We start from the raw sequence: 23,997 nt of genomic DNA on the forward strand, positions 1-23,997 counted from the left end.
CATATCAAACGATATATAAATTGCCAACCTTACATAATAGTAAAATCAACTCATATATCAACTACAAATCAATGATCAAAGGCAATGTTATTATATAACTCCTAAATTTTATTTGAACAAACTAAAATTTTTGATAGAAATAAAAGACAAGTTTATGAGAATTTTATTAATCTCTTAAAATTCAAATTGTCCGAGAACTCCCCAATCCTCGACAGTTTTAGTTTAAGAGTTTCATTGTGAATGACTCAATTGCCTCGCAAGCTGAGCCAAAACGATATTGGTGGAAACAATACAAACCTCATGGGAAAGAATAGCCTCCTTCTAAACAATAACCAAACCACTTGCAGTATCCATAGTTTCATTTGTTTCAAACTCAGTCCTAAGCATTTTCTTGTGTTTTAAAGAATGCCGATATAACTCCTCTTTTTCAAGCCCATTCACGTTTTTTGAAATGGGTTCTCACTTCTCACTCAGCAAAGTCCACAATTTTAATTAAGACCCTTGATTAACCGCATTGCCATTCTCTCCATACACAATATCCCCATTTTCCATCCCCTTATGCAAAATAAATCTTAAAATCACATTATCAAAGTCTTGAAAATCCGGAGAAACATTATCCATTTTTAATTTTGCTTCTCAGTCCTTATTGTTCTCCTCCCTTTTCCACTTGTCTTTGTCCAGTCCCCCGTCCAACATCGTGGTGCTCGTAGCCAAACAGCACATTCCTTCATACTTCACAATGCGCTTCCCCAAAAACTTCTGCTGATTCTGTTTGTTTTTTTATAGTAAACCATATGAGAAATAAATGTCACCCAAACATTCATACTTATATCGCGTCACAAACTCTGAACCATCTATTCGTGTGATCTTTTCTCTTAATAGGTTGACGAACATCCAGCTTGATCTTTATACATATACACTCCCTCCAAATATTCATACTATCATATTCAAGAGGCTCCCCAACAAAATTCTCCAATTATTTTCCAACTATCCATGACATAAAATCAGGGGGCAGTGGGTAGTTCATGAATCTGAATCCAAATATTTAGATATCATAACTGAATCTTAACTGGTTCCTCTTCCTAAGGAATCAGAAATATGAGAAGCATGTCGTTATTTGAACGTTCATGGACCCTTATTTAACACCGACATTGTATTTTCTTTATGATAACAATGGAAAAAAAAAATTTAGATCTATTTCTTTGATTAATGCTCATGGTTGGTTTCCATATATTTGTCATCTTAGACCCCATGGCTCTAACATATATGTTTTTCTCATGTAGCGCTCAAACAAACCCAGATCATGCTTATTTACCTCCTATAGCATTCCATCTCAAACGTAAAGATTTCATTCTCGTAGTCACTGTCTAGCCCCACAATTTTAACATCTATGTCTTGATATCTAGCCAGCTTGTAAAGCTATTACATAGAAAGAAATTCTACGGAGAAAAACTCAAACACTCTCGAAAGAGAGATTTTTTTGAATATTAATGTAAAGTTTATTCTTGTTAGATGTTGAATATATAATTATATTTTAATGAGTATATAAATAAACATACAATAATAGTTATAATATAAAGAGTACTGCTAGTAAATTCAAATTCAATTCAGTATCCAAATTTTTTCCAAAATGACATGATATGTTATAATTAGTGAGATGTTTAAAAATTACGGGGGTCATTACATTAAATACGTATAGCCAATTAAATTATAACTCGTGTCTTTTGAAAAATATTTTAGAAATAGATTTTAGTGTTCCAACATTTTCCTAATAGAAAAATCAATTAAAATGTGAACATATCCAAATATCGACTTTCTGTATTTTGAATTTGATTATATGATATAGATATAGAAATATTAGTAATAAAAAAATTCAAGAAAGTAAAATTGAGTGTGATTATAAACATATCTGTAATGTGACATAATTTATCTTATTAGCTATTATAAAATGCTAATTTGCTAATTAATTCCTATTTGAAACTTTTTTTTAAAAACCAATTCCTATTTGAAACTTAATTTTTTACCAAACAGCAAAACTAGTTAAATTGAATGATACTAGGGGTGTACACAGTTCGAGTTGGTCGGTTTACCGGAATTTAACAACTCAACCCAATTAAATCGAGTTTTCAAACTTTCAAACCAACCCAAATCATGTAAACCTTAAAACCAAACGAATTTATAGTGTTTCGGTTTGGATCTGTTAGTCGGTTTATTAAAATGTATAAGTTTTGAAATGATTTCTGTTTACTCATCATGACACCACAAGTATATGAAGTTTTAAAGTTCATGTAACATACGAAGTTTTGAAATTTTGATTGTTTTTATTGTTGCAGCTTGTATGATCAGGTTTTCAAGCCTAATAAACAGTTCAGGCAAAAATAATGCTATCACCAGTGAGCTCATTAGCTTGCAAAACACTCGTGTTAACAGCTCCTGCAACCCAAAACATTCGAGAAATCCGATTCACATTATCACCCCAATCATTATGGTAATCATGAAGATACTTATCAACAGGCACATTCAGTTCCATACCAACACAAAAGCACATTAGCGATTATATCCAACCCCATTAAATTGGGTTTGTCATTTTTCAATCCAAATACGTTTTGGTTTAAAATATTTCTATTTAAATCGAGTAAAAAATGATCGGTTTGGATCGGGTTGGTTTTTAACCAACCGGTGTACAGCCATGTGATAGTATTACAATTATACCATACGCTATAAAAAAAACATGGTCTGGACTGAGCTGCAGAATTGATACCTGCCCAAGAAAACAAGGCCCCATTTGAAGCAGTACACAAAGAATAAGGCCCCATAACAAAGTGTCCTCGATAAAATTTCAAATTTTGAGAGTTAAAAAGGAATATATACATACAGATATTTGTATGTATAGTCTGATTGGGTCTGAAATGAAAATATGTGCAAATAGAGGGCCAAGATTGAAACTTGAAAACAGTAAACATCTTCACTTGTGAACAGCCCAGCTGGAAAAACAAACAAAGACATCAAGAAATCAAGAAATTGATTTGGGTTAAAGGTGGGATCTTTCAGCATTTTGACTCATTTTTCATGGATTTGTAAGTAAGTATTTCAAGCTTTGTTGATTTAAGATTGAATTAGAGATGCCCAAAAACCCATATTAGTGTTTAAGCAATCTAAGTTGAAAAAAATTAGCTTGCTTTGGTTTAGTACTAATTCTTAAATCTTGATATTACCCATTTTGAAATTTTGATTTTGGGTTAGTTGAATCTGTGTTATTGGTGTATATAAAGATGCCCAGAAAGCTATATTAGTGTTTAAGCAATATAAGTGAAAGAAATTTGGTTGTTTTGATTTAGGACTAATTCTTGAATCTTGCTGGTACCCTTTTCAGTCTTTTGAAATTTTGAGGTATTTGAATTTGTGGCGTTGGTGTATTTGTGTACATATAGATGCCCAGAAACCTTTATTAGTGTTTAGGCAGTTTTAGTGGAATAAATTTACTTATTCCGGTTCCGAACTATTCTAAAATGTCCTTATTAGCCAATTCAATTTTCGAATTTTGAGGTAGCTGTATTTGTGTTTTAGGTGTAGATGTTTATTCCAGAAACCTATATTAGTCTTTAAGCAATTTAAGTGAAACAAATTTACTTGTTTAGGTTTGGAGCTAATTTTGTGTTGTTCCCTAGTTAGTAATTGCTTGTAAATTAAACTTTCATGTGTGTGTATTTCAGGTTTCGTATGCTGTGATTTGTTTCTGGGTTGATTAGCAAAATGGAGGAGTCGTCGAATAGTGAAGTTGATTTTATATTGGAATTTTTAAAAAGGAATAAGTTCTCTAGGGCTGAAGCTGCTTTACGTAGTGAGCTCGGTAAGAATCCTGATTTGAATGTTTTGTTTCAGAAACTTAGTACTAGTGATAAAGAATTTGAGACTGAGGGAGAATTGTTGGAAATTAAAAATGGGCCTGCAAGTTCGCAGAGAAGTGTGGGAGTTTCTTGTGATGAGCTTATTGTTAAAGAAATTGAGTATGGGGCCACTAGAAATGAATCTAATGAGAGTAGGTGGAAAGTTCCTGAAGAACTGATTAGTAATGGTGATGAATTTTCTATTGGAAGAAGAGAAAATAATTCAGGCTTCTCTGGGAGTTCTGAGAATAACGTGCTTGATTCACATGTGTGGAAGTTGAATCATAAAAATAGTGTTGTGGTTGCTGATTCTTTGCGTAATGAAGGAGGTAGTAGTGTGAAGGCAAAACAGACTTCAAGAGAGGGAGACGGTATCAATAATGAGAAAAGTTTTACTTCTTCATGGCTTGGGAGTACCAGTACATTCAGCAGTAATACAAAAGAAAAAGAAAATGGCTATTCTAAAGGTGATGATTTTGTAGGAAATCCTTGGTCTAGAAGTGATGAGTCCACCTTAGACTCGGGCAAAGAAGTATGGAAAGACTGTTCTGTTAAAACTGTGCTCCAGTTTCCAAAAGCAGATATTTCTACTAGTTATGATAGTTTAACTGCTGGTATTGGAGATGTAAAGGACGTGAAGAGAAAATCAAAAGAGACAAATTACGCTCGGGATGCCATAAAAGAGCAAGAAGATGAGGTTGCAAGAGGTATGTACTTTGGGAAAACACTGGAACCAAAAACTTTTGGTACCTTAGGAATTATTCCATATATACCTTCTGAGAATCATAGGGAAGAGTTCCCAAGGTTGGCTCCTGTTAAGCTTAAGTCAGAGGAGAAGCCATTAAATATAACATGGGAAGAAAAGTTCGAGCGTGATGTACCCAGTTCAAAGATTAATAATGCCGACGCTTTTCTAATTGGATCATTTTTAGATGTTCCAATTGGACAACAGACCAACTCTTCAGGTTTGTTGATGTGATAAGAATTTCAAATTAGCTTTGTTCCTTGCATACAGTTCTGGACTGTTCATTTTAAGTAAATCTGTAATCTTGTTTGCTTGCACCAGTTATATGACATCATATCGCATGACGTTTCACCCCATGTGATAATGATTTAATTTCTACACTGCCAATCAGAATAATAAAATTAGGTGCACCATTTGTATAATTTTTTTGTTAGTTTTATCTGTCACCGAACATTGCTATTGTAAGTGTCATCAATTTCTGACCAAAATCGTGGTCTTTTATTAGATAGTCAAATATATCTCAGATAAATATGCAGGTGTGTATATGTGAAACATTTAAGAAGTATATGGTTAAGTCTTTGGTTGGTTGTATCAATTATCTTTCTTGTAATACTGGAGATATACTAAAGTGTCAGAGAATATAGGATTAATTAGAAAAGTGGATGAGTAGTTTTCTAATTAAATTTTACAAAATCAACTTGTTGGTAGACAATAGATATGGTGTATGATATTGTCAGATGAAGATAAAGCTATTCTGTTTATATTGGGATTCCAATTATGCTTACATACTTGGTACTTGGGCTACTCACTTTTTGTCTGGTAATCAATGGTTAAATTGTTGGTATGTGGTCTATTTTAAGAGGTGAATGCTTCTAGTCCCTGTTGTCTATATGCTTTACTGTATAATGGTCAACATGGGTTCTGAATTTAAACTGTTATCAACCTGTTTCCAATGTTGTATTTTTCATGAGCCTATATCTGATTACTATCATAAAGTGGTTATTTGATACTTGAAATTACTGTTTCAGGTGGGAACAGGCCTGGAGGTGGCAATTGGTTATCTGTCAGCCAGGGCATTTGTGAGGACACATCTGATCTTGTTTCTGGTTTTGCAACTATTGGTGATGGATTAAGTGAAACTGTTGACTATCATAATGAATTTTGGGATTCTGACGAATATGATGATGACGATGATGTTGGCTACATGAGACAACCTATAGAAGATGAGACCTGGTTTCTGGCTCATGAGATTGACTACCCGAGTGATAATGAAAAGGGAGCAGGACAGGGGAGTGTTCCAGACCCTCAAGAAAGATGTTCAAACAAAGATGAGGATGATGATCAGTCATTTGCTGAGGGGGATTCCTATATAGCTGGTGAAAATCTTTTCCAGTCCAGAAAAGACAATCCACTTGCATCTTCAGATGATCCAATAGGGCTCTCAGCAACAGATATGTACGGGAGGACTAATGAAAGAAGATTAACTGCTCAGTATGATGGACAGTTGATTGATAAGGAAGAGCTGAATTTAAGGTGTAATGAACCTGCATGGCAAGGCTTTGTAGCTGAGACTAATGATCTTATTATGCTAGGGGACAGGAAAGTTATAGACGAGTGTGAAAGGCCTCGGCCTGATGATATTTTTATGGATGATGATCAACATGATTCAGTAAGATCAATTGGTGTTGGAATTAATAGTGATGTAGCTGATTTTGGCAGTGAGGTGCGGGAAAGTCTGCTTGGAGGTAGTAGTGAGGGTGATATGGAGTACTTTAACGATCAAGATGTTGGCGGGTCTAGATATTCTCAGCAGGATCTGGATAATAGATATAATGGCAGATCTAAGAGTGATAAAAGTAGAATCAGTAAGCATGACCCTCACAAGCCTGTAACACGACATAGCAAAGGTGCTGGCTCAAAGTCAAAAGATCTCAAAGATTTGGCATTTGCCTTCCCCCCACCAAGAAATGGACCAATTGTTCAGACAGTCTCTAGTAAAACTTTGTGGTCTAACAAAGGGAATGCTGATAATAATTTGATTGGAAGTGAAGACATGCTTTCTTCATGGAAGCAAAGAAGCAGTGATTCATCACCTGTTAGAAGCTCATGTGATGAAGATGAGGGTAATGCAGTGGGATCCACAAATTCTTCCCCTTCAACAAACTCAAAGTACGGTTATATTGAGCGGACTCATGTCAAAAAAGAGGATGAAAGACTTCTAGATGAAAGATTAGAAGATCCAGGCGCATCCTTGGAGGATGAAGAAGCAGCCGCCGTGCAAGAACAAGTAAAACAGATAAAGGCCCAGGAAGAAGAATTTGAAACCTTCAACCTAAAGATCGTGCACAGGAAAAACAGGCATGCCTTCTCTCTTCTAACTCAATCTTTATTAACTGTCGGTGCTTATGTGTAGAGCGATACTCTACATTCGTTTCCTTTTGAGGTTGTGGGTTTCTCATATCAAACTAATGTATCTCCTACATTTGCATATTTAGTTTGTCAGGCATGTCATCTTGGTAAATTATTCTATGATCCCTACAAGCCTGAACAGTGGAGATCTTATATTTAGTATCATTTGTTTGTCTTCCCTAGCGAGATTATAACTGCTCCAAAATATATGGCACTGTACGTTAAAGAAAATGTATGGGAACTGGGAAGGCTCCTAATATACTTACTTTGCATGAATTTCTCTTATTAAATCTACATCTTGAATCTCAATACACAATTAAATCCTTGGGCTTCTTGTTTACAAGTGTACTTTGCTGTTTGGCTCTTGTGCTACTGAACTGCATGCACCCAGTCGGTACTCAATAATCAGTAAGATTGGATTCAGGGAGACTAGAATGTAGTCTTTGCTCATTGCCTGTATTAAAATTCTCGTCTTTTCTTTATTGCATCCCCTTCTAGCATTGATGTTGTATCTTTAACACATGTCCAATCTAAAGAGTAAGAGTATGTAATCCTCTGCCATTTTCCCTTAGATTAGGGAACCTGTCAAGTTAAAATAGATTTATAATAGTGAAATGCTGCATAGGAAGTGCAAATTTGAATCGAAGCTTAGGGAAGAAGAGGCTCGACAAAAAAGTGGGGCAATTGCAGCCTATGTTACCCGGACTCTTCATTTTGTGCCGAGTACCCGTGTCGGACACTCGACACTCGGACATGGGTATGGACACTCAGACACCTATTATAGGGCAAAAGCATGTAACATTTCAAATTATTGCCGAGTCTGACACTCGGACACGTATCCATATTCTACACCTTTAGCCGAGTCCGGGTAACATAGATTGCAGCTATTCTTGAAAAACGCTTTCTCGACTGTTTTGTTTTGTTTTTTATAAACGTAATTGTTTTTGTTTCAAGCAATTTGTTGATGCATTGCTATGTTTAGTATGGTCAGCTTGCAAACACAAATTTTTATACTGATGTATTCTTCTTATTTTTTAAATTCAGTAAAATATAGTACATGATTCATTAGACATGAATGCAAGATTGTAATATGACCTAAACATAAAATAAGGTGCAGTAAGATATAAACAAATTTTACTAATAATAATATTAGTACACAACAAGATTCACTAGAAATACATGTAGGACCTGATGTTTGTTGAGTTTTTAGGTCAAAATGGTTGTTCGATGTTACTATTTGGCATATTAGATTGAAATTATTATTTGCATAATTATAGGTAATTATATTGTTCAAAAGCTCTGGCATATTCTGGTTTTTCTCTTTGCTTATTCTCGTTCATTATTTTTCTCTTCCAAATTCAGCACTGGTTTTGCTATTAGAAACTAAAGGAACTGCTGTTAACAATTCTATACCTCAATTGATTTTTCCAGAACCGGCTTTGAGGAAGATAAAAATTTCAATGTTGTTATAAATTCAGTCCTAGCTGGGAGATATCATGTCACAGAGTATCTTGGGTCTGCTGCATTTAGCAAAGCCATTCAAGCACATGATCTCCACACTGGTATGGATGTCTGTGTAAAGATTATAAAGAACAATAAGGATTTTTTTGACCAAAGCCTTGATGAGATAAAGCTTCTCAAATTTATTAACAAGAATGATCCGGGCGACAAGTATCATATACTGCGGTTGTATGATTACTTCTACTACCGTGTAAGTCCAATGTATCTTGCTTACTATCTGTAATAGTTAAGTTTTCTGCAGACAGTACATGTTATCATGTGATTTAGACTCACCATGGGTTATAGAATAGTATCCTTTTTTTTTTAATTACTGTTAATTGTTGCATTTTGGGGTCAGCTTCTAGTGGTCTGAGGTACCCTTTCAGTGTAGGATAGTAAAATAAGCATTGGTTTTCAGTTCATGTCTGGAGAAAGATTTTAACAAACCACCTAACAAAAAAAAAAAGATTTTAATTTTTAACAAACCCGCTGATATCTGCACAGCTATCTTTTACTATAAGATCAGACATGGGGAGATCACAAATGACCATGATGCTAATTCTTTTATTTGCCTTCATGAATCATATCTTATGCCTACTGCCTCGCGCTCAGAACATGCACCTTTAACGAACACAAACATTTTATATTACAGTCTTAATTTCTTGTAGTTGAAACCGCTCACCAGACCCTACACATAATAGTTTTTGATTATTTAAAGGTTTGAGCTCTACCTTTATGTATCTAAACTTTTTGGAGATACTATGACGAAGTCGGCTATTTCCCAAATGGTCCAGTTATTGCAGCCCCTGAAAGTACAAGTATTATGCAGAAGACATAAGTTTTGTTTCGCTTAAATCTTTGCATATTTTGTTTCATCACCTTTCTAATGTTTGTTCGCGTATCTACTTCATTAAAATAATATCAGAAATTGCATGTATTGCTTGTGTTTAATTTTGTCTTCCTAGTTCCTATCCTAAAGCCTGAGATCTGCTCAGAGCTGTTTGGTTTTAGTATGAGGAGAAAAAAGAATAAACAGATGAAGCAACAAAAATTCTATCAAGGCTACTTTATAGTTAGCTAGCTATTAATGTTCCCTAAAAAGAGTTCTGATTTACCGCATTAGCATAGGTCCCTGAATTGCCTTAAAATATGGATAGACATGACTGTATAAAAACACGTATTACTGCTAAACTTGGATAGTAATCTTGTCCTTTTTTTAAGGATGTAAGAACCCATATAATTTGCCAAAAGTGCCTTTAGACAAAGGCTGTGATACTGAATTCCATGTGGATCTTCTTGAAGCCAGATTTTCCTTCAAATTGCCACCATGGTTATTATCTGCTTTTGTGATTGGAGGTGTAGTATAATAAACCCATATGTTCATGGTTTTGTATACTACTTGTGAAAGGGAATCTGTGATGATTCTTCTTACCAATGCAAAATTAGAGCTGTACCCATCGAGTATCAGCATAATTAGTTCATATCATATTTTTTTTTTATTTCAGGAGCATTTGTTGATCGTATGTGAACTTCTGAAGGCAAATTTGTATGAGTTTCACAAGTTTAATAGGGAATCTGGAGGGGAGGTTTACTTCACAATGCCAAGATTGCAGGTTCTTTTGTATATTCTTTTTGATGAGTGGTTTCACTTTATTATCATGTTAATGTCATGTAATAATTTTAATTCTGCGTGTGTAGTCTATCACTATCCAGTGTTTGGAGGCCCTTCAGTTCTTACACGGCATCGGTCTTATACATTGTGATCTAAAGCCAGAGAACATTTTGGTGAAAAGCTACAGTAGATGTGAGGTGAAAGTTATTGATCTAGGAAGTAGTTGCTTTGAAACAGATCATCTTTGCTCCTATGTTCAATCTAGATCCTACCGAGCCCCAGAGGTCATTTTAGGACTACAGTATGACAAAAAGATTGATATCTGGTCCCTCGGATGCATATTAGCAGAACTTTGTACAGGCAATGTGAGTTTCTAACATCACTTTAATTTTTGTTGTAGTTCTGTTGAATGTTGAAGATAAACTGGTTAACATCGTTTCCTGTAACTCGCTAATATATTACTTAAGTCTTGAAGAGGATAATTTAAAGGCAAGGGTAGATATTTATAAAATAGATAGGTTTGACTCAACTTTTAAATCCAGTATTACAAAGTATATGCTGTTTTGGGTATATTTACCATCTCACTTCGCAAGGGGAAAGAAAGGGTGTAGTATCTGTTTTCTCGATGATTAAACTTGAAAACCTTGCAACATAATGGGCCTAGGTTGTGTTTTTTCATCTTCTCCATTTGGGAGAGAACTTGGTGATTAGAACTGCATACGTGATTCTCCAAATTAATTTGGAGAATCTCTTGCTTGGATTTCTTTTGGAAAGAGGTGATCAAGGGAACATGTAAATACATGTAAATAAAGGAAGTGAAAAGTGTATAGTACTCACTATTCAGTGTGGGAATGCCCTCTAGTCCTTAAAGGAACTATTACAGAAGAACCACAAAAAGATGGGAAGTTTCCTCATGTCCTTGAGTGGTTTAGAGTATGCAACAAAGCTACCATGCCGCCAAAGCATCTTTCCATCTTCTTCAAGTAACATTTCAACTTCTGTCTGGCAATCCCTAGTTTGCCAACCCCCAAGTAGAATGCACCATGAATTTGCCTCTAAAGTTAAATAAATGAATATAAGCTATTATTTCTTGCTCCAAAAGGGTGGAAGAGAGGAGTGTAGCAAGAGTTTGTTTGTAAACATGACAGGAGAACTGAGAGGCTTGATTTATCATTAGTTCATTACTGGTTTGACCACATATGTATATATATTATTCAGCATTTGGTCTGCCTTATATATTTCTGCCTATATCTCATCCTTCCCAGAACTTCCAAGCTGGACATGCCGGGTATTTTTAATTTGTATATATTGCAACGCCGCAAGGGTAACTTTTACAAGCTTAAATATTCATCTTTAATAATTAAAGATTTAGTATCTCTACTAAGGCATTCATTATTAGCATCAAGACACTGTAGAACCTGACTTTTAAGACACTGTAAGCCTAACTTTGGGTTTTAAATATTAATATTTATATAGTCTTGTACAGGTGTGATTCAGTATTTTCTACCATTATCCTTTCTGTTATTTGCCAGAGTTATAGTTTCTTACTGTGATTAAAAATAAGTTACATGTATAAGTTTGTGCAGTCGATATGCTAATCAGATTCGTGATGTGATACAGTAACGTGCTTATTGCATTTAAAATCCTTTCTTCTTTTTATCTTTTTTCTTCATATACATATATATATATAGTATTATTTTTTATCTGTATATAGATTATTGATGTATATATCAGCTAATGTACTGGTATTTGTAGGTTCTCTTCCAAAATGATTCACCTGCAACATTGCTTGCTCGGGTTATTGGAATTATAGGACCAATTGACCAATACATGCTTGCCAAAGGACGAGAAACATACAAATATTTCACCAAGAACCACATGCTCTATGAACGCAATCAGGTAATGATAGTGTAGTATCTGTTGAACTCACAGCTGTTCTGCTAATATGCATTGTCAAATTTGTTGTGAATATTAGTCATTCTGAAGCAAAATGACATTAGTAGTCCACTAAGATTTAACTTCTCTACTGAGGCGTGTTCCTTTTTTTTTTCTTCAGGATTCCAACAGATTGGAATACTTGATTCCCAAGAAGACATCACTAAGACATAGATTACCAATGGGGGACCAAGGTTTCATTGATTTTGTCAACCATCTACTTGAAGTGAACCCGAAGAAGCGCCCTTCAGCATCAGAAGCTCTAAAGCATCCATGGCTGTCATACCCTTACGAACCAATATCTTCATAACCCTGTGAGGAAATTCATCAGAGTCTAGCAGAAGGTACCCTGTTACTCAAATTTAGCTTAGATGCGAGAAAAGGAACTCCGGTTCTAAGCCGCATTTAAGTTGGCTACAAATTTGAATTGGTCTTGCCGAGGCTTTAGCCGTTCCACTCCTCCACAATGCTTAACAGGCCTTTGCATTTGTTTGATGTGATGTTGTCTGACACTTCCTTCTTTACACACAGTTTTATGTAATTTTATGGTACTACTCTGGAATATAATCCTTCACATTAGTTGTATCATTTAAGTCTTTCTCTTTTTTGCTTTGTCCTCAGTACTGGGAAATTCGTCAATCTTGTTGTATATTATGTGTGATTCTTCTTCTTGCATTTCATGATAGCTGGAATTTTAAGTGAATCTGCTGTCCTGTGTTTTTGCTTGTTCATGTCCTTTCTCGAAGTTTAGATCGGAAAAAAAGGGTCATCCTGGCCATTTTTTTTCCGAAAACAATGTCCATTATTTATTTCTCACCAGACTAAGCTCCCAAAGTGAAGGAAAAACTTATATGAACATGAAAAACAAAGTAACAGCAAGTGCATTTCAATTGAGAGGCAACATTGTCATCTTATACTAATCTCACCTACTTCAACAGAACAAACAAGCAAATGCCACAGAGCAATAGCATCAAGCGATAGAATGATCTCTACAAACAAGAACCATACACACTAGTAGTTACAAGCAGCTAACTCAAACAGAGACGGCATCACAGGCCGTGATGCTCTTCGTTCACGTCGAACATATGATCGTGCTGCGGCTGTGACTGTGGCTGCGGCTGGACCTGAGCAGTCGGTGCCACCTCGCTACTACAAACGCCTGGAACAGCTCCCTCAGTCGCAGCACACGATTCAGTGGTATTGAACTCAGGAAATGCAGCAACTCCGTATGGTGAAAGCGCAGATGCTGCAGTAGCAGCAGCAGCCGTGTTGTGAAGATGCGGAAACGGTAAGTAAACACTGTGAACAACGATCTTCAGGTTCCGAATCACATCCGGCACCTTGATCCGCACGTAATTGATCCGAATCGGCGTTGCTCTCCCGCCAGCAGCGGTCACTAACAGAGACTCTCCTTGCTCAAGCGTAGGCAACTCAGTCCCTACCGGAATCTTCTCGAGATCGAAAATCGGAAGCAACCGGTTCGGAACTATATGAAACCGGACACTACTGACATACGAATGCGAACCGGAGAAAATTGACTGATCGTCAATTGCAAAAACAGTCATACTGTTGAGACTAACAAGCTCCGCGTACTTGACTTTCATCGCCAGCGATAAAACACTGAATCCGGTGCTTCGAAGCCTTAGCATCGCGTCGCGAAGCATCAATCGCATGAGATAGAACGGAGCGGCGGAAGGATGATGATGATGAGGCTGATACGGAAACGAGAGAGAATTCATTCTCTCGACGTTACAGGAGAAGGGAGAGAGAGGCGCGAGAAAGCCTTGGATGCCGTGGATGACTAAGAGGCCGTTGTTGAAGAGATCAGGACGCGTTATCTCCACGCCGCCGATGAAGATTTTGGAGGCGTTTGTGCGGACGTCGGTGGCGGAGGTGATTGTTATGCACCGACCTGGATCCATCGTTTCGATCTTCGTGCCGAATGCGAGTTTTTTCAGGTAATCGTGCGTGAATAGACCTGGAACAATGTTTTCACCGATTAATAATGAAATTCCACGTAGACTAAAAAACACTAGAAAGCACACACTAAAAAACACGCACAAATACACACACACACACAGTTATATCTGAATTCTACGATTCATAGAGAGAGAGAGGGAGGGACCTGGAACGATGTGTTCACGGAGGAGACGAGCGACGGAGCAAGAAGCAGCGGTGCAAGCGCGAATCGAAGCGTCGTCAGGAGCGAAGAGAGTGGAAGGACCGCTCCACGTAGTGTAAGAAGCGTCGGAGAGAGACGGAACCGCCATAGCCAGCTCCTGAAAGCCGAGGTTCGTGAGAATCGGCTCCAAGAGATTGGTGACGTCATCGTGGAAGTACGGAACGGCAGAGTCCGGCGCCGGAGAGACTGCGGCGGAGGAGATAGCGACAGCACGGCCGAAGTAGAAGGACGCCAGGAGGATGACGATGGAGACGATCGTCAGTTGCAGAGGCATGTTGAAGTGAGGAGTGTGTTGTAGAGAGAGATGAGAGAGAGAGAGAGAGCGAGAGAGAGATTTGAAATGTGAAGAATGAGGAGGGAGATGAAAGAGTGAGTGTGTGTATATTAGGTGGTGGGGACATCGAGGTCGTTATTAGTTTGTTAGAGGTGAGGGATGTGATTCGCTGCGGTCGACTGTATCAGGTGAATGATAGTGATTGTGTTGAAACCGTTAGAATTGTGATATGTTATTATTGGACGGAGGAGATTAGGTATTGTTGAAATGCAGGTCGGTTGCTGTGGTGTGGCGATGCAGAGTATTGGATTCTCTATATTCCCTCCGCTCTGCTTGGATTCGAACTGTTACTACGAGACACCAGCTTTGTGCATGCATGAAAACAGTCATGCAATTTTCTTCGCACCACATATAAAATGAAATAAGATATTTTTTTTAAAATTTTTCTATTAACAGATCATTTATTATAATTAAACTTTTTATTTATGAACGAGTTAATTTTTTGAATGATCAAATGGTAATTCCAATTTGTGAATGAATCTTATTTGTTTATTTGTTTCTGGTTTATATGGATGACTATGTTATAGCACAATTTATTTTAAATATATTATTTTATTAAATATTTGGTGGTATTATGTACTTTATAAATGTTTTAAAAAAAAATAAGATAAAATATAATACGTTGTCGAAATTTTAAATATATTTATAACTTTAAAACTTTTATTATAAACTGAATTTTTTATATTATTGATGAGAAACGAACTAATATCATATAATGAAATTTTTGAAATGTTATATCAAATGTTTCTCATCAATTTAATTTGAAATTTAATGATTGTAATTAAAAAGTGATAATTAAACTTCAAAATATCCAAATATTCTTTTATTATATTATATATAGATGGCATTATTTTACAAAATAATTAATTTTAGGCGGTTGATGTTTAAAAATAAACTGTACTTTTTTTCATGAGAAGATGTCCTAAACAACTAAAATTTAATACTAAATGCCCAAAACACAATACTAAATGCCCAAAACACCGAGAGTCGGTAACAACTCCCTTTCTGCCTAACGCTACTCGCATTTCTTAGATGCGCAATCGAGAGATTCAATAGAATTCTTCTTCATATACAAGCAAATACCCTTTTAATGCATGCAGGGATTGGGTTTTAGGGAGGAAAATGGGGTTGGGGTTCTTGATTTCGTCGATCAAATTGAAGTTATGTATTAATTGGATTATGATTTGGAATGGGTATATATTAATGTGGGTGTATGGTGATGAATAGAGTGGCACTGGTATTGTGTAGCTGTTGGCGGCGTTGGTATGAAGGTATGGTGACGGTGGCGTTTAGTCTGGCATAATTGAGGAGTATGTAATGTGCGTGTGTGATATGGTGGGGTGGCTGCAGGTAGGCACGAGAAATTATTTTAATGCAAATCTTATTAAACAGATAAAGATATTTGATGATCTACTTTAATTTGAAACTGCTGTGATGAGTTTTAAGTTATGATGAATAGCGAAGTACAGCTCAAGATCACAGTTTTCAAGACTAATTAATGCGATTATCGAGAAAAGAAAACCTGATGAAAACAGAGATGAAACTGATTATCGATCAGTAAAGAAAGGTCAAAAGTTCAATCAATCGTATATTGTAATTCTTTACTATAATTTTATTATCTATTATTGTTGATTAGTTGCTGAGATTATTCGGTTTTAATTTAACGTAATAGTTCATTTGTGATTCACACACATGTTCAAATTTATTTGACAAAAAGAGCTACGAAAATGTAATTTTTCATCAGAAATTGATGATTAAATTATTCACTATCCACTATCGATACTATGAATAAATTTCTAACCACAGCATCATCAGAAAATTTCTCAAACACATATCCACCTCTGTCTTATCTCAAAATAATTCAGTTGAAATTATTTACTATGAAAGATGAGAGCTATGAGAGATTTGCAAGGCAAAATCCGCATGGAGATGGAAAAATGAACACTGATTGTCAGATCCTGATGAAATACTAATTGAAGATTAGATACTGATGAATATTATCAGATCCGACATATCTTGATATAATTAATGATATTGATGATTTTCTACTGACTGATTAAAGAATCAATGGCATGATACAAATCAAATTCTAATTCTTTCAAAGACAATTTATCAAGTGGAACTTCAAGTGATCAATGATAGTGACTGCGTGAGCAAAAACATGTAGCATCGAATGACAAATGCTATGGAATTCTATGAAGAAACTCTATCACATATAGACTGCTTATTGAGGAAATCCCACAAGAAACTTCACTTTAAAGTAGTAAAGCAGATCAAGTCAATCCTCATATCCCACAGGAACCTATGTCTCAAAGTGATGTAGCAGATTAAGCAGAAATTGGAGTATACACACAAGAACCTATTTCTCAAAATGAAACAGCAGCTCAATATTAAAACTCCAAGACACACAAGAACTTGATTCTCAAAGTGAACCAGAAGCCAGATACTATATGAACAAGACAAAGCAAGTGGTGAACATATTTCAAACAATACTTGGATGAAAATGCTGAAATTACTTTTACAAAGGTACATTACTATACTCTCAGAATGATTATAAATAGATCTTTTTGATAGTTGATTTTAACTTTCTTCGCCACTTATTTCATTGATTTGATGAGAGACTGAGCTTTTTTCATGTGAGATTGTGTGAAAAATATTCAGTGAAAAAAATTCTTAGAGAGGCAGTCTCCTGAACTGGCAAAAGGAGAGGTAGTTGTGAGAAAAGAAAGTGAGTTTTCTCAAAGACTATTAGCTATCACTCTTTACAGTGGTATAGGTATTTTTGTGAGAAGTGATTAGATCACTTAAAAAGAACAGAGAAAATTAGGAATGTTCAATACAAATTGTTTACAGGTTATATTCTTCTACTACTGATGATTGAACAACCAACTTTGGTCATTGAATGCCAAAAAAGGGGAGAAGATGTTCAAAATTATCTTAAACGTATAGAGAAAAAGAAAGTGAAGTTGAAGACTGAATACAGGCTGAAGACTGAATGCAGAAATTAGAAAGTGAAGCTGAAGACAGGATGCAGAAATCAGAAAGTGAAGAAGAAACAAAGTTTTCCGAAGAAGGAAGAAAAAATTACTAACAGAAGAAGCTATAAACAAGCTGAAAGAAACCAAGGCGAATATGAATATCAATCTTGGAACAAACAGGTATCAAGAATTCAAACTCATAATGATATAACTTACTTCACAAATTTTGAAGAAGTTTTAATCGGCATCAATAAATTAGTTGAATTTATGCTTTATTAATTCACAAAGTATAAATTGGGGGAGATTGTTACGTAGGAAGATTCATTTATGCATCAGGAGATCATCATAATGAAGTGACAAGGAACAATGCATATGACAGATGCTGATGGCCCCATCAGAAGCTGATGGAACCTCATCAGTATGCGGATACTTGATCAATATCGAGTATAATCAGTATCTGGAGATCGAGTTTGATAAGGAAAGAAAGAAATTTGATACGAAATAGCTTATTTATAAAGATATATATTTCTGATTGAATATATCAAGTTAGTAATTGTAGTAGCCGTGTACTATATAAACACAGAGATTAGGTTTTGTTATTAAGAAGCAGAGAGAACACTACACGAGTAATATCTGTGTAACCTAGAAGCTCTTGGGAACGACTGTGTTTCTTGAGAGAGTTTTGTAACAGTTCTTCTATTATCAATAAGAGTTGAGTTGATTTAAATTCTGTTGGTTGTTTATTGTGCTATATTCGACATTCAATTTAACAGTTGATAAATTCTGCTTAAGTCTACTGGTTAAATTACGACATAACAGTTTGTGTTTATTTTCGAGTAAAACATATTATTATTAGGAAGAAACATACTGGTCTGTCTCTCATTATTTATATAATTGTTTAATTTATGTTTTTAAGAAAATGATAAAAGTATAATTTAGGAACGACAAAAAATATGTGACCAAATTTTACTACTAAGTTCGCCTACTAATTATCCCCACGTCTGCTTATTATAGTATTATGAATTTATGATATAGAAATTATAGATGGTTCATGATTTGTAATACGAGAATTAGTTATTATTATGAAAAATAAAACTATAATCTGGCTATCGTTTTAGATAAGAATTGACAAAAAATTAACAAACAAAAATTAAAATTGATCATTAACTTTCTAATTCACTTTTTTATAATTATATTCGAACTTTTAGTTACCATAAATCTGTAGCAATTGCGTGTTTTACGAAAAGGTTTTCATGTATAATTCTTGATGAGACATGTTTATCACGAAATTATCCTCCACACAATAGTCTCAACCTGGTTAAGAATGATACTCTCTCCGTTCCTTATTATTAGTCGTTTTTTTTATGGAATGCAAAGTTTATTACTCCAAATCAATCATCATACACTACCTGACATTAATTGGAACAGACCTCCAATCAAAGTTACGATCAGAGTACATATGCGACACACGTGCTAATTCGTGAGCCGATATATTCGTAGATTGTTTAACAAAATACAGCTTAATGTTGTTCATACTACGAATCATACTTCGACACTCCTCTACTACCTGTCCAACTCTCGATCTCATGGCTGTTGATGAGCTTCGAATCATCTGAACTACAGCCAAACAATCCGTCTCGATAATAGTAGTGTTCTAGTCCATCGCTTTAGCCCAACTCAAAGCCTCTTTAATAGCAGTTTTCCTTTGAACTAAAGGAATATTTTTAAACTGTTCTCGATCAATTATTATTCGCTTACGACCACAATTCTTTGTTCTTCTGTGAGACACGTCTGTGACTCCATCTTTCATATTTTCCTTTCCTCGCTTCCAACTACGTTCAACTGTACGCATGGAGACAGAGAAAATTGCAGAAACTTCCCTGGTGGTATATTTCTTGAGCTTTCCATTCACACTCCTTTGTAGTAAAACCAAATAAATAGCATTTCTTTTTTCATTTGATAATACATTTATTTTTTTTTGTTGTATTTCTTCACCTAAAAAATTTTGAAAATAGAAAAAAATAAATTTTTATAATATCATCTAATCAAAATATTTTTAAACAACACACTAAAAAGGAAGATTTAATAGTCTTACTTGGAGAATGCAAATGTGCACCTAAATGATCCTGTGACCTTGTATTATTTTCTTGTGTTTCTTGATTGTCACCTATTATGATATCATGATTATAGATAAATTTATAAGAAAATATAGATGTAAAAATGTAAAAATATTGTAAAATATGAAATATTGAAATTACCTTCAAAAAATATGAATTCATTTAAATTAGCTTGATTTTCAATACTCTCATTTTCTTGAGTGAAAACATGGTGTTCTTGTTCAAAATTCGTTTCACCTGCAAAAAACATAAATATTTAAAAGTGTAATGATATTTATGGAAATAACAATTTAAAATTTAAAATGAAATAATATTACTCTCAGGAAGTATATTCAAGTCTATAAGGCTTTTAGTAGGCTGTCCTTGCACTTGCACATCTTGTTCAAATTTACGTGCACCTATAACAAAACAACAAAACAAATAATTTTAACAAATTTTATATTGTGTCACAAATTAAGATTGCAAGCAAAAATTGAAGAATATTACTGTCATAACATGGAATAGTATTTAAGTCTATTTGATTTCCGGCAAATACTTCACTGTAGTGATTTTGTCCAACTCCATATACATCTGCAAAAATAAAAGGTAAAACTATATTATAAACAAAATTTATAAATTATTTTAATATGCCGCATTTTCAATAGTACAAAAAATAAACAAATATTTTTATAAGAAAGAAAAGAAACCTGAACGGTGAATCACATCTTCTTCATTTGGAGGAGGAAGATTTAGATTGATACTGGAATTGGCAATATCCATCCACACTCACCTCCTGGCGCTCTAACATTTGATTTAGAGTAAGCTAGTCCATATTCACTGTATATAGAATATAGATAGATATAGATAATCAGGGGAGAGAAATTTTAGACGGAAACAAAATTTTAAATTTTTACTTGAAAAAAAATCAGTTTATCAAAATTGGAGGGAACTTTTGAACAAAATTAAAATTGTACAACAAAAATTCAATCAATATTGCTGCTAATCGGTTTCCCAGGATACCATAATTAATAAAGAGAGTTTCAAGGTGTAAATAAATAAGGGTAACTATGGAAATTATAATATTATTGATTACGTTCCACGTGAAAAGATAAGGTTTCTTAATCTACGTGCTTAAATCTTAAACGTCTAACAAAACCAAACAGAGGGAGTAATATATAGGAATGGAGGGAGTAGATATTTCTGTGGCTTGAAACATGTTAATCCCAGCTTCTGATGCATTGTCTGCTTCGATTGGCCCCGGGAAACTGAACATTAAAGGAAAGCTAAGAACACTACACCAAGTATAAGTTAATGAATTGTGGTACTGATTTTTCAGTGTCAATGTATATATGATGCCTAGTTATGTGATATTATCTTTTTGTGAACGCAGCTTTGAGCTCCCAGATTCTCACCCTCTTTTACAAGAGGTTAGAGTCCTGCACCATCTATTCCATAGATTTTTAGTAGCAATTTTTAATTTTTTTTAGTACTTCTAATGCAATTATTTGTTTGTCCAACTCGCGCATAGTTTGAGGATAGGGTAACTGATGATCCTTGCCCATACCTTCTTGCAATATGGACAACAGGTGCCACATATTATTTACGCGTTGATCCACAATGTATAAGCACAATAACCTTTGCAGTAAACGCTAAGTTGTTTGCAATGAATTGTGTAAGTTAAGATTTTGGCATATATATCTGTTAGGCAATTCAATGGAACTAGGAATGCGCAAAAATGGTAAAGGAGAAACAGTTAAGAGAACAATCTTGGTAACGGCAAGAGAAAGTGTTAAAAGTTTAAACATCTGATTCATAGATATGCATGCCTTCTAAAATTGCTACGTTAAACGATTTATGAACAGATACCCTGGCAAACAGCAACAAGGGGAAGTTTCCCGGTTCAGGGATCATACTTTCAGGCTAATGAGGTAACTTTCCCCTGTTTAAAGGTGTGATTTGTCGTTTGACTAAAAACAGACATAATTTGTTATACAGGTGTTTGCTGATCATGAATCTAGCGAGCACCCAATTGATGTTCCAAAGGCGTGGATATGCAATCTGCCAAAAAGAGTTTGCATTGTGGAATGACTGCAACTACAATATTTAGAGGTGAAGAGAAAGGCTATTGTAATTTTGCATGTAGGTCTATCGCAGAAAGTCTTAGCTTTTATCTGACTAACTTTAATTTCTCAATCGTGATTTCATTAATCCGGTACAACAACGGATGAGATTCAAGATTGCTTCTCGAGAGGTATGAAGCAGCTTCTTGTGTTTGATGCAACCAGTAATGTTTTGTTTAGCAAATACTTTACAAAAGATGGTAACTTATAATAGACCCGAACTGAATGCTACTTTTCTTCATCTGCACACCACCAAATTATTCGTGTACCCATCACTCCATTAGTATACCTGTATTTCAAATTCTTCACATGTTGGATTGTTAAGGGCTTCTTAAATTAATCGGTTTATTAAGTCGACAAGATACAGGACTATATATATCTCACTTCCATACTTTACATTGATGAGTTTATTAAGTAGACATATGATAACCAAACTTATCTCTGTCAAGAATATCGTGAAAAAATATTAAAAACTATCATCACATCCAGTTGCAATTGAAATGATTAATATGATCCAACAAATTTGGTGCAGGATATATTTGCTTCAGAGGATTTCATTAGAAACATCGGGCAGTAAGGAGGCTGAATGCAAAATTTCATAGTTCTCCTTGTGCTGCTGGAAATATAGGAGGTGCAACACTCTAGTGAGTCTAGATAAAATCTTCTTGTCGAATCCATCATAAGCTCAAACCACATAAAATGTTCGTACAGACTACTACGTCGTTACATGATTATATAGACAATTGATTTGAGGCGGATCATGGTTTATGAGATGGCTGAGAAATTTCAGGATAGTGTTTTAAATTATTTTGATTATTTGTTGATCTTTTCTTGTTACTAAGTGTTTTTTCATGTCAATCTATGTTATCTATATGTGAGATAACATATATTCCCCACAAATCCAAGTATATCCAACTGCTAAGCCATTGGCCCATGGAAGCTTCTGGCTCAGAGTTTCAAAAATGTATTGGATCGTAAACATTATAGGCCGGACTAATAGACAGCATTTGGCAGTATAGGAGCTCGACGAGAAGACACGAATGTAAAAATACTTCACGTATATGCTAGTATAGTTTTCCTCTGCTTATAAACAGAGGTTACCTATAGTCAGAGTACAATATGATCGTGATTCCTGGTAAGCTCCTCTCTCAACGGCTTGAGGTTTTAGAAGAACTGGTCACTTAACACCTAGCTATTCCCTGTATCTGGCTGGTTAAGCAAGCCACCAGCTTCCACCTAGAAAAGAAACAGGAGTGCCTAGCGCCACAAGTTCCTTCACTAATAATGTGGTGTGTTAGCGCGTTAGGAAGATTGGTCGTTAGTTAGGCAATTTTGAATAAGAAACGGAGCTTACAAGAAGAGAGCTACTTCCCAATATGTAACATCGAGAATTGATTACAGTTACTATTGAAGTACCGGCTAGTTGCACAAGTAATAGTTGCATAGATTAGTTGTACAAGTAGTTGATCAAATTTTACATCAAGTGGTCCTCTTATTCAATTCCATTTGTTAAGGCTCAAATACAGACTCAACTTTTTCAGATTTTAATCGAACTCTCTTAATTTTTTTCTTATTCAAGGGCTTATGGAATTTATATTTTCGCCTTTTTGGATGAGATAATGAGTTTTTATTACCTTCACTTTGTCAGACCAATAATACTCATCCTCCTTGTGTCTGTACCTGCAAATATGGATTATATATATGCTTGTATGGTTGGTTTTCTGCATAATGTTAAGGCTATATTGTTACTGTAATGGTGACAAAAACAGGATTTTGTAATAACCTGGATTAAATAGTAGACCATTAGTAGCAGTGGCGGAACCAGGATTCAAAATAGCCGAGGCTAATAGATATACTATTGACTTTTGGAGGTTTGAGAGGCATAAAATCAAATTTTTACACATTTTCGCTGAAATCACGACTTATGAAACAAATTCTACGTTGATTTTCGAAGGTCAACTGAGACTCTAGGCTAGAACGATCGCTCCGCTCCGCCCTTGTTACTGTTTGTTATATGTACTGTAGGCAAACACTTTTAACAGACCTGCTAGCTTGTTGCTTGAGTTGACATATCACTTTTTGTCCTTGAAATTCTTAATAACAAATCGAGTCTCAAGTTACAACATACACACATTCATGCTAGGCAGGACTAACTCAAATTTTCACCTATTTCTAGCAATCTCTTGACTATCAATCCCT

General features: G+C 35.1%; 2 protein-coding genes across 4 annotated transcripts; one reads left to right on the forward strand and one right to left on the reverse strand.

The window, feature by feature from the left end:
* The first annotated feature begins 2,885 nt into the window (after positions 1 to 2,885).
* On the forward strand, positions 2,886 to 12,791 carry LOC135146705 (uncharacterized). 3 transcript variants are annotated; one of them, XM_064079274.1, is made up of 8 exons: positions 2,886 to 3,077; positions 3,714 to 4,852; positions 5,661 to 6,990; positions 8,473 to 8,752; positions 10,047 to 10,154; positions 10,240 to 10,518; positions 11,909 to 12,052; positions 12,210 to 12,791. In XM_064079274.1, exons 2-8 carry the CDS (start codon positions 3,754 to 3,756, stop codon positions 12,396 to 12,398), a joined length of 3,429 nt encoding a protein of 1,142 aa, XP_063935344.1. In that variant the 5' UTR covers positions 2,886 to 3,077; positions 3,714 to 3,753; the 3' UTR covers positions 12,399 to 12,791. The 3 variants fall into 3 exon arrangements, with proteins under 3 accessions (XP_063935344.1, XP_063935343.1, XP_063935345.1); XM_064079273.1 differs by having other exon boundaries at positions 2,897 to 3,081; XM_064079275.1 differs by having other exon boundaries at positions 2,904 to 3,037.
* Positions 12,792 to 13,051: 260 nt separating this feature from the next.
* On the reverse strand, positions 13,052 to 14,544 carry LOC135147083 (uncharacterized). The gene is made up of 2 exons (XM_064079510.1): positions 14,214 to 14,544; positions 13,052 to 14,120 (listed from the first exon to the last, which is right to left on the reverse strand). The coding sequence occupies exons 1-2, from the start codon at positions 14,542 to 14,544 to the stop codon at positions 13,138 to 13,140; spliced, it is 1,314 nt and encodes a 437-aa protein (XP_063935580.1). The 3' UTR covers positions 13,052 to 13,137.
* Between the last annotated feature and the right edge of the window lie 9,453 nt (positions 14,545 to 23,997).

The sequence above is a fragment of the Daucus carota genome, chromosome 6 (assembly GCF_001625215.2).
Source record: "Daucus carota subsp. sativus chromosome 6, DH1 v3.0, whole genome shotgun sequence".
In the NCBI taxonomy this organism is placed as follows: domain Eukaryota; kingdom Viridiplantae; phylum Streptophyta; class Magnoliopsida; order Apiales; family Apiaceae; genus Daucus; species Daucus carota.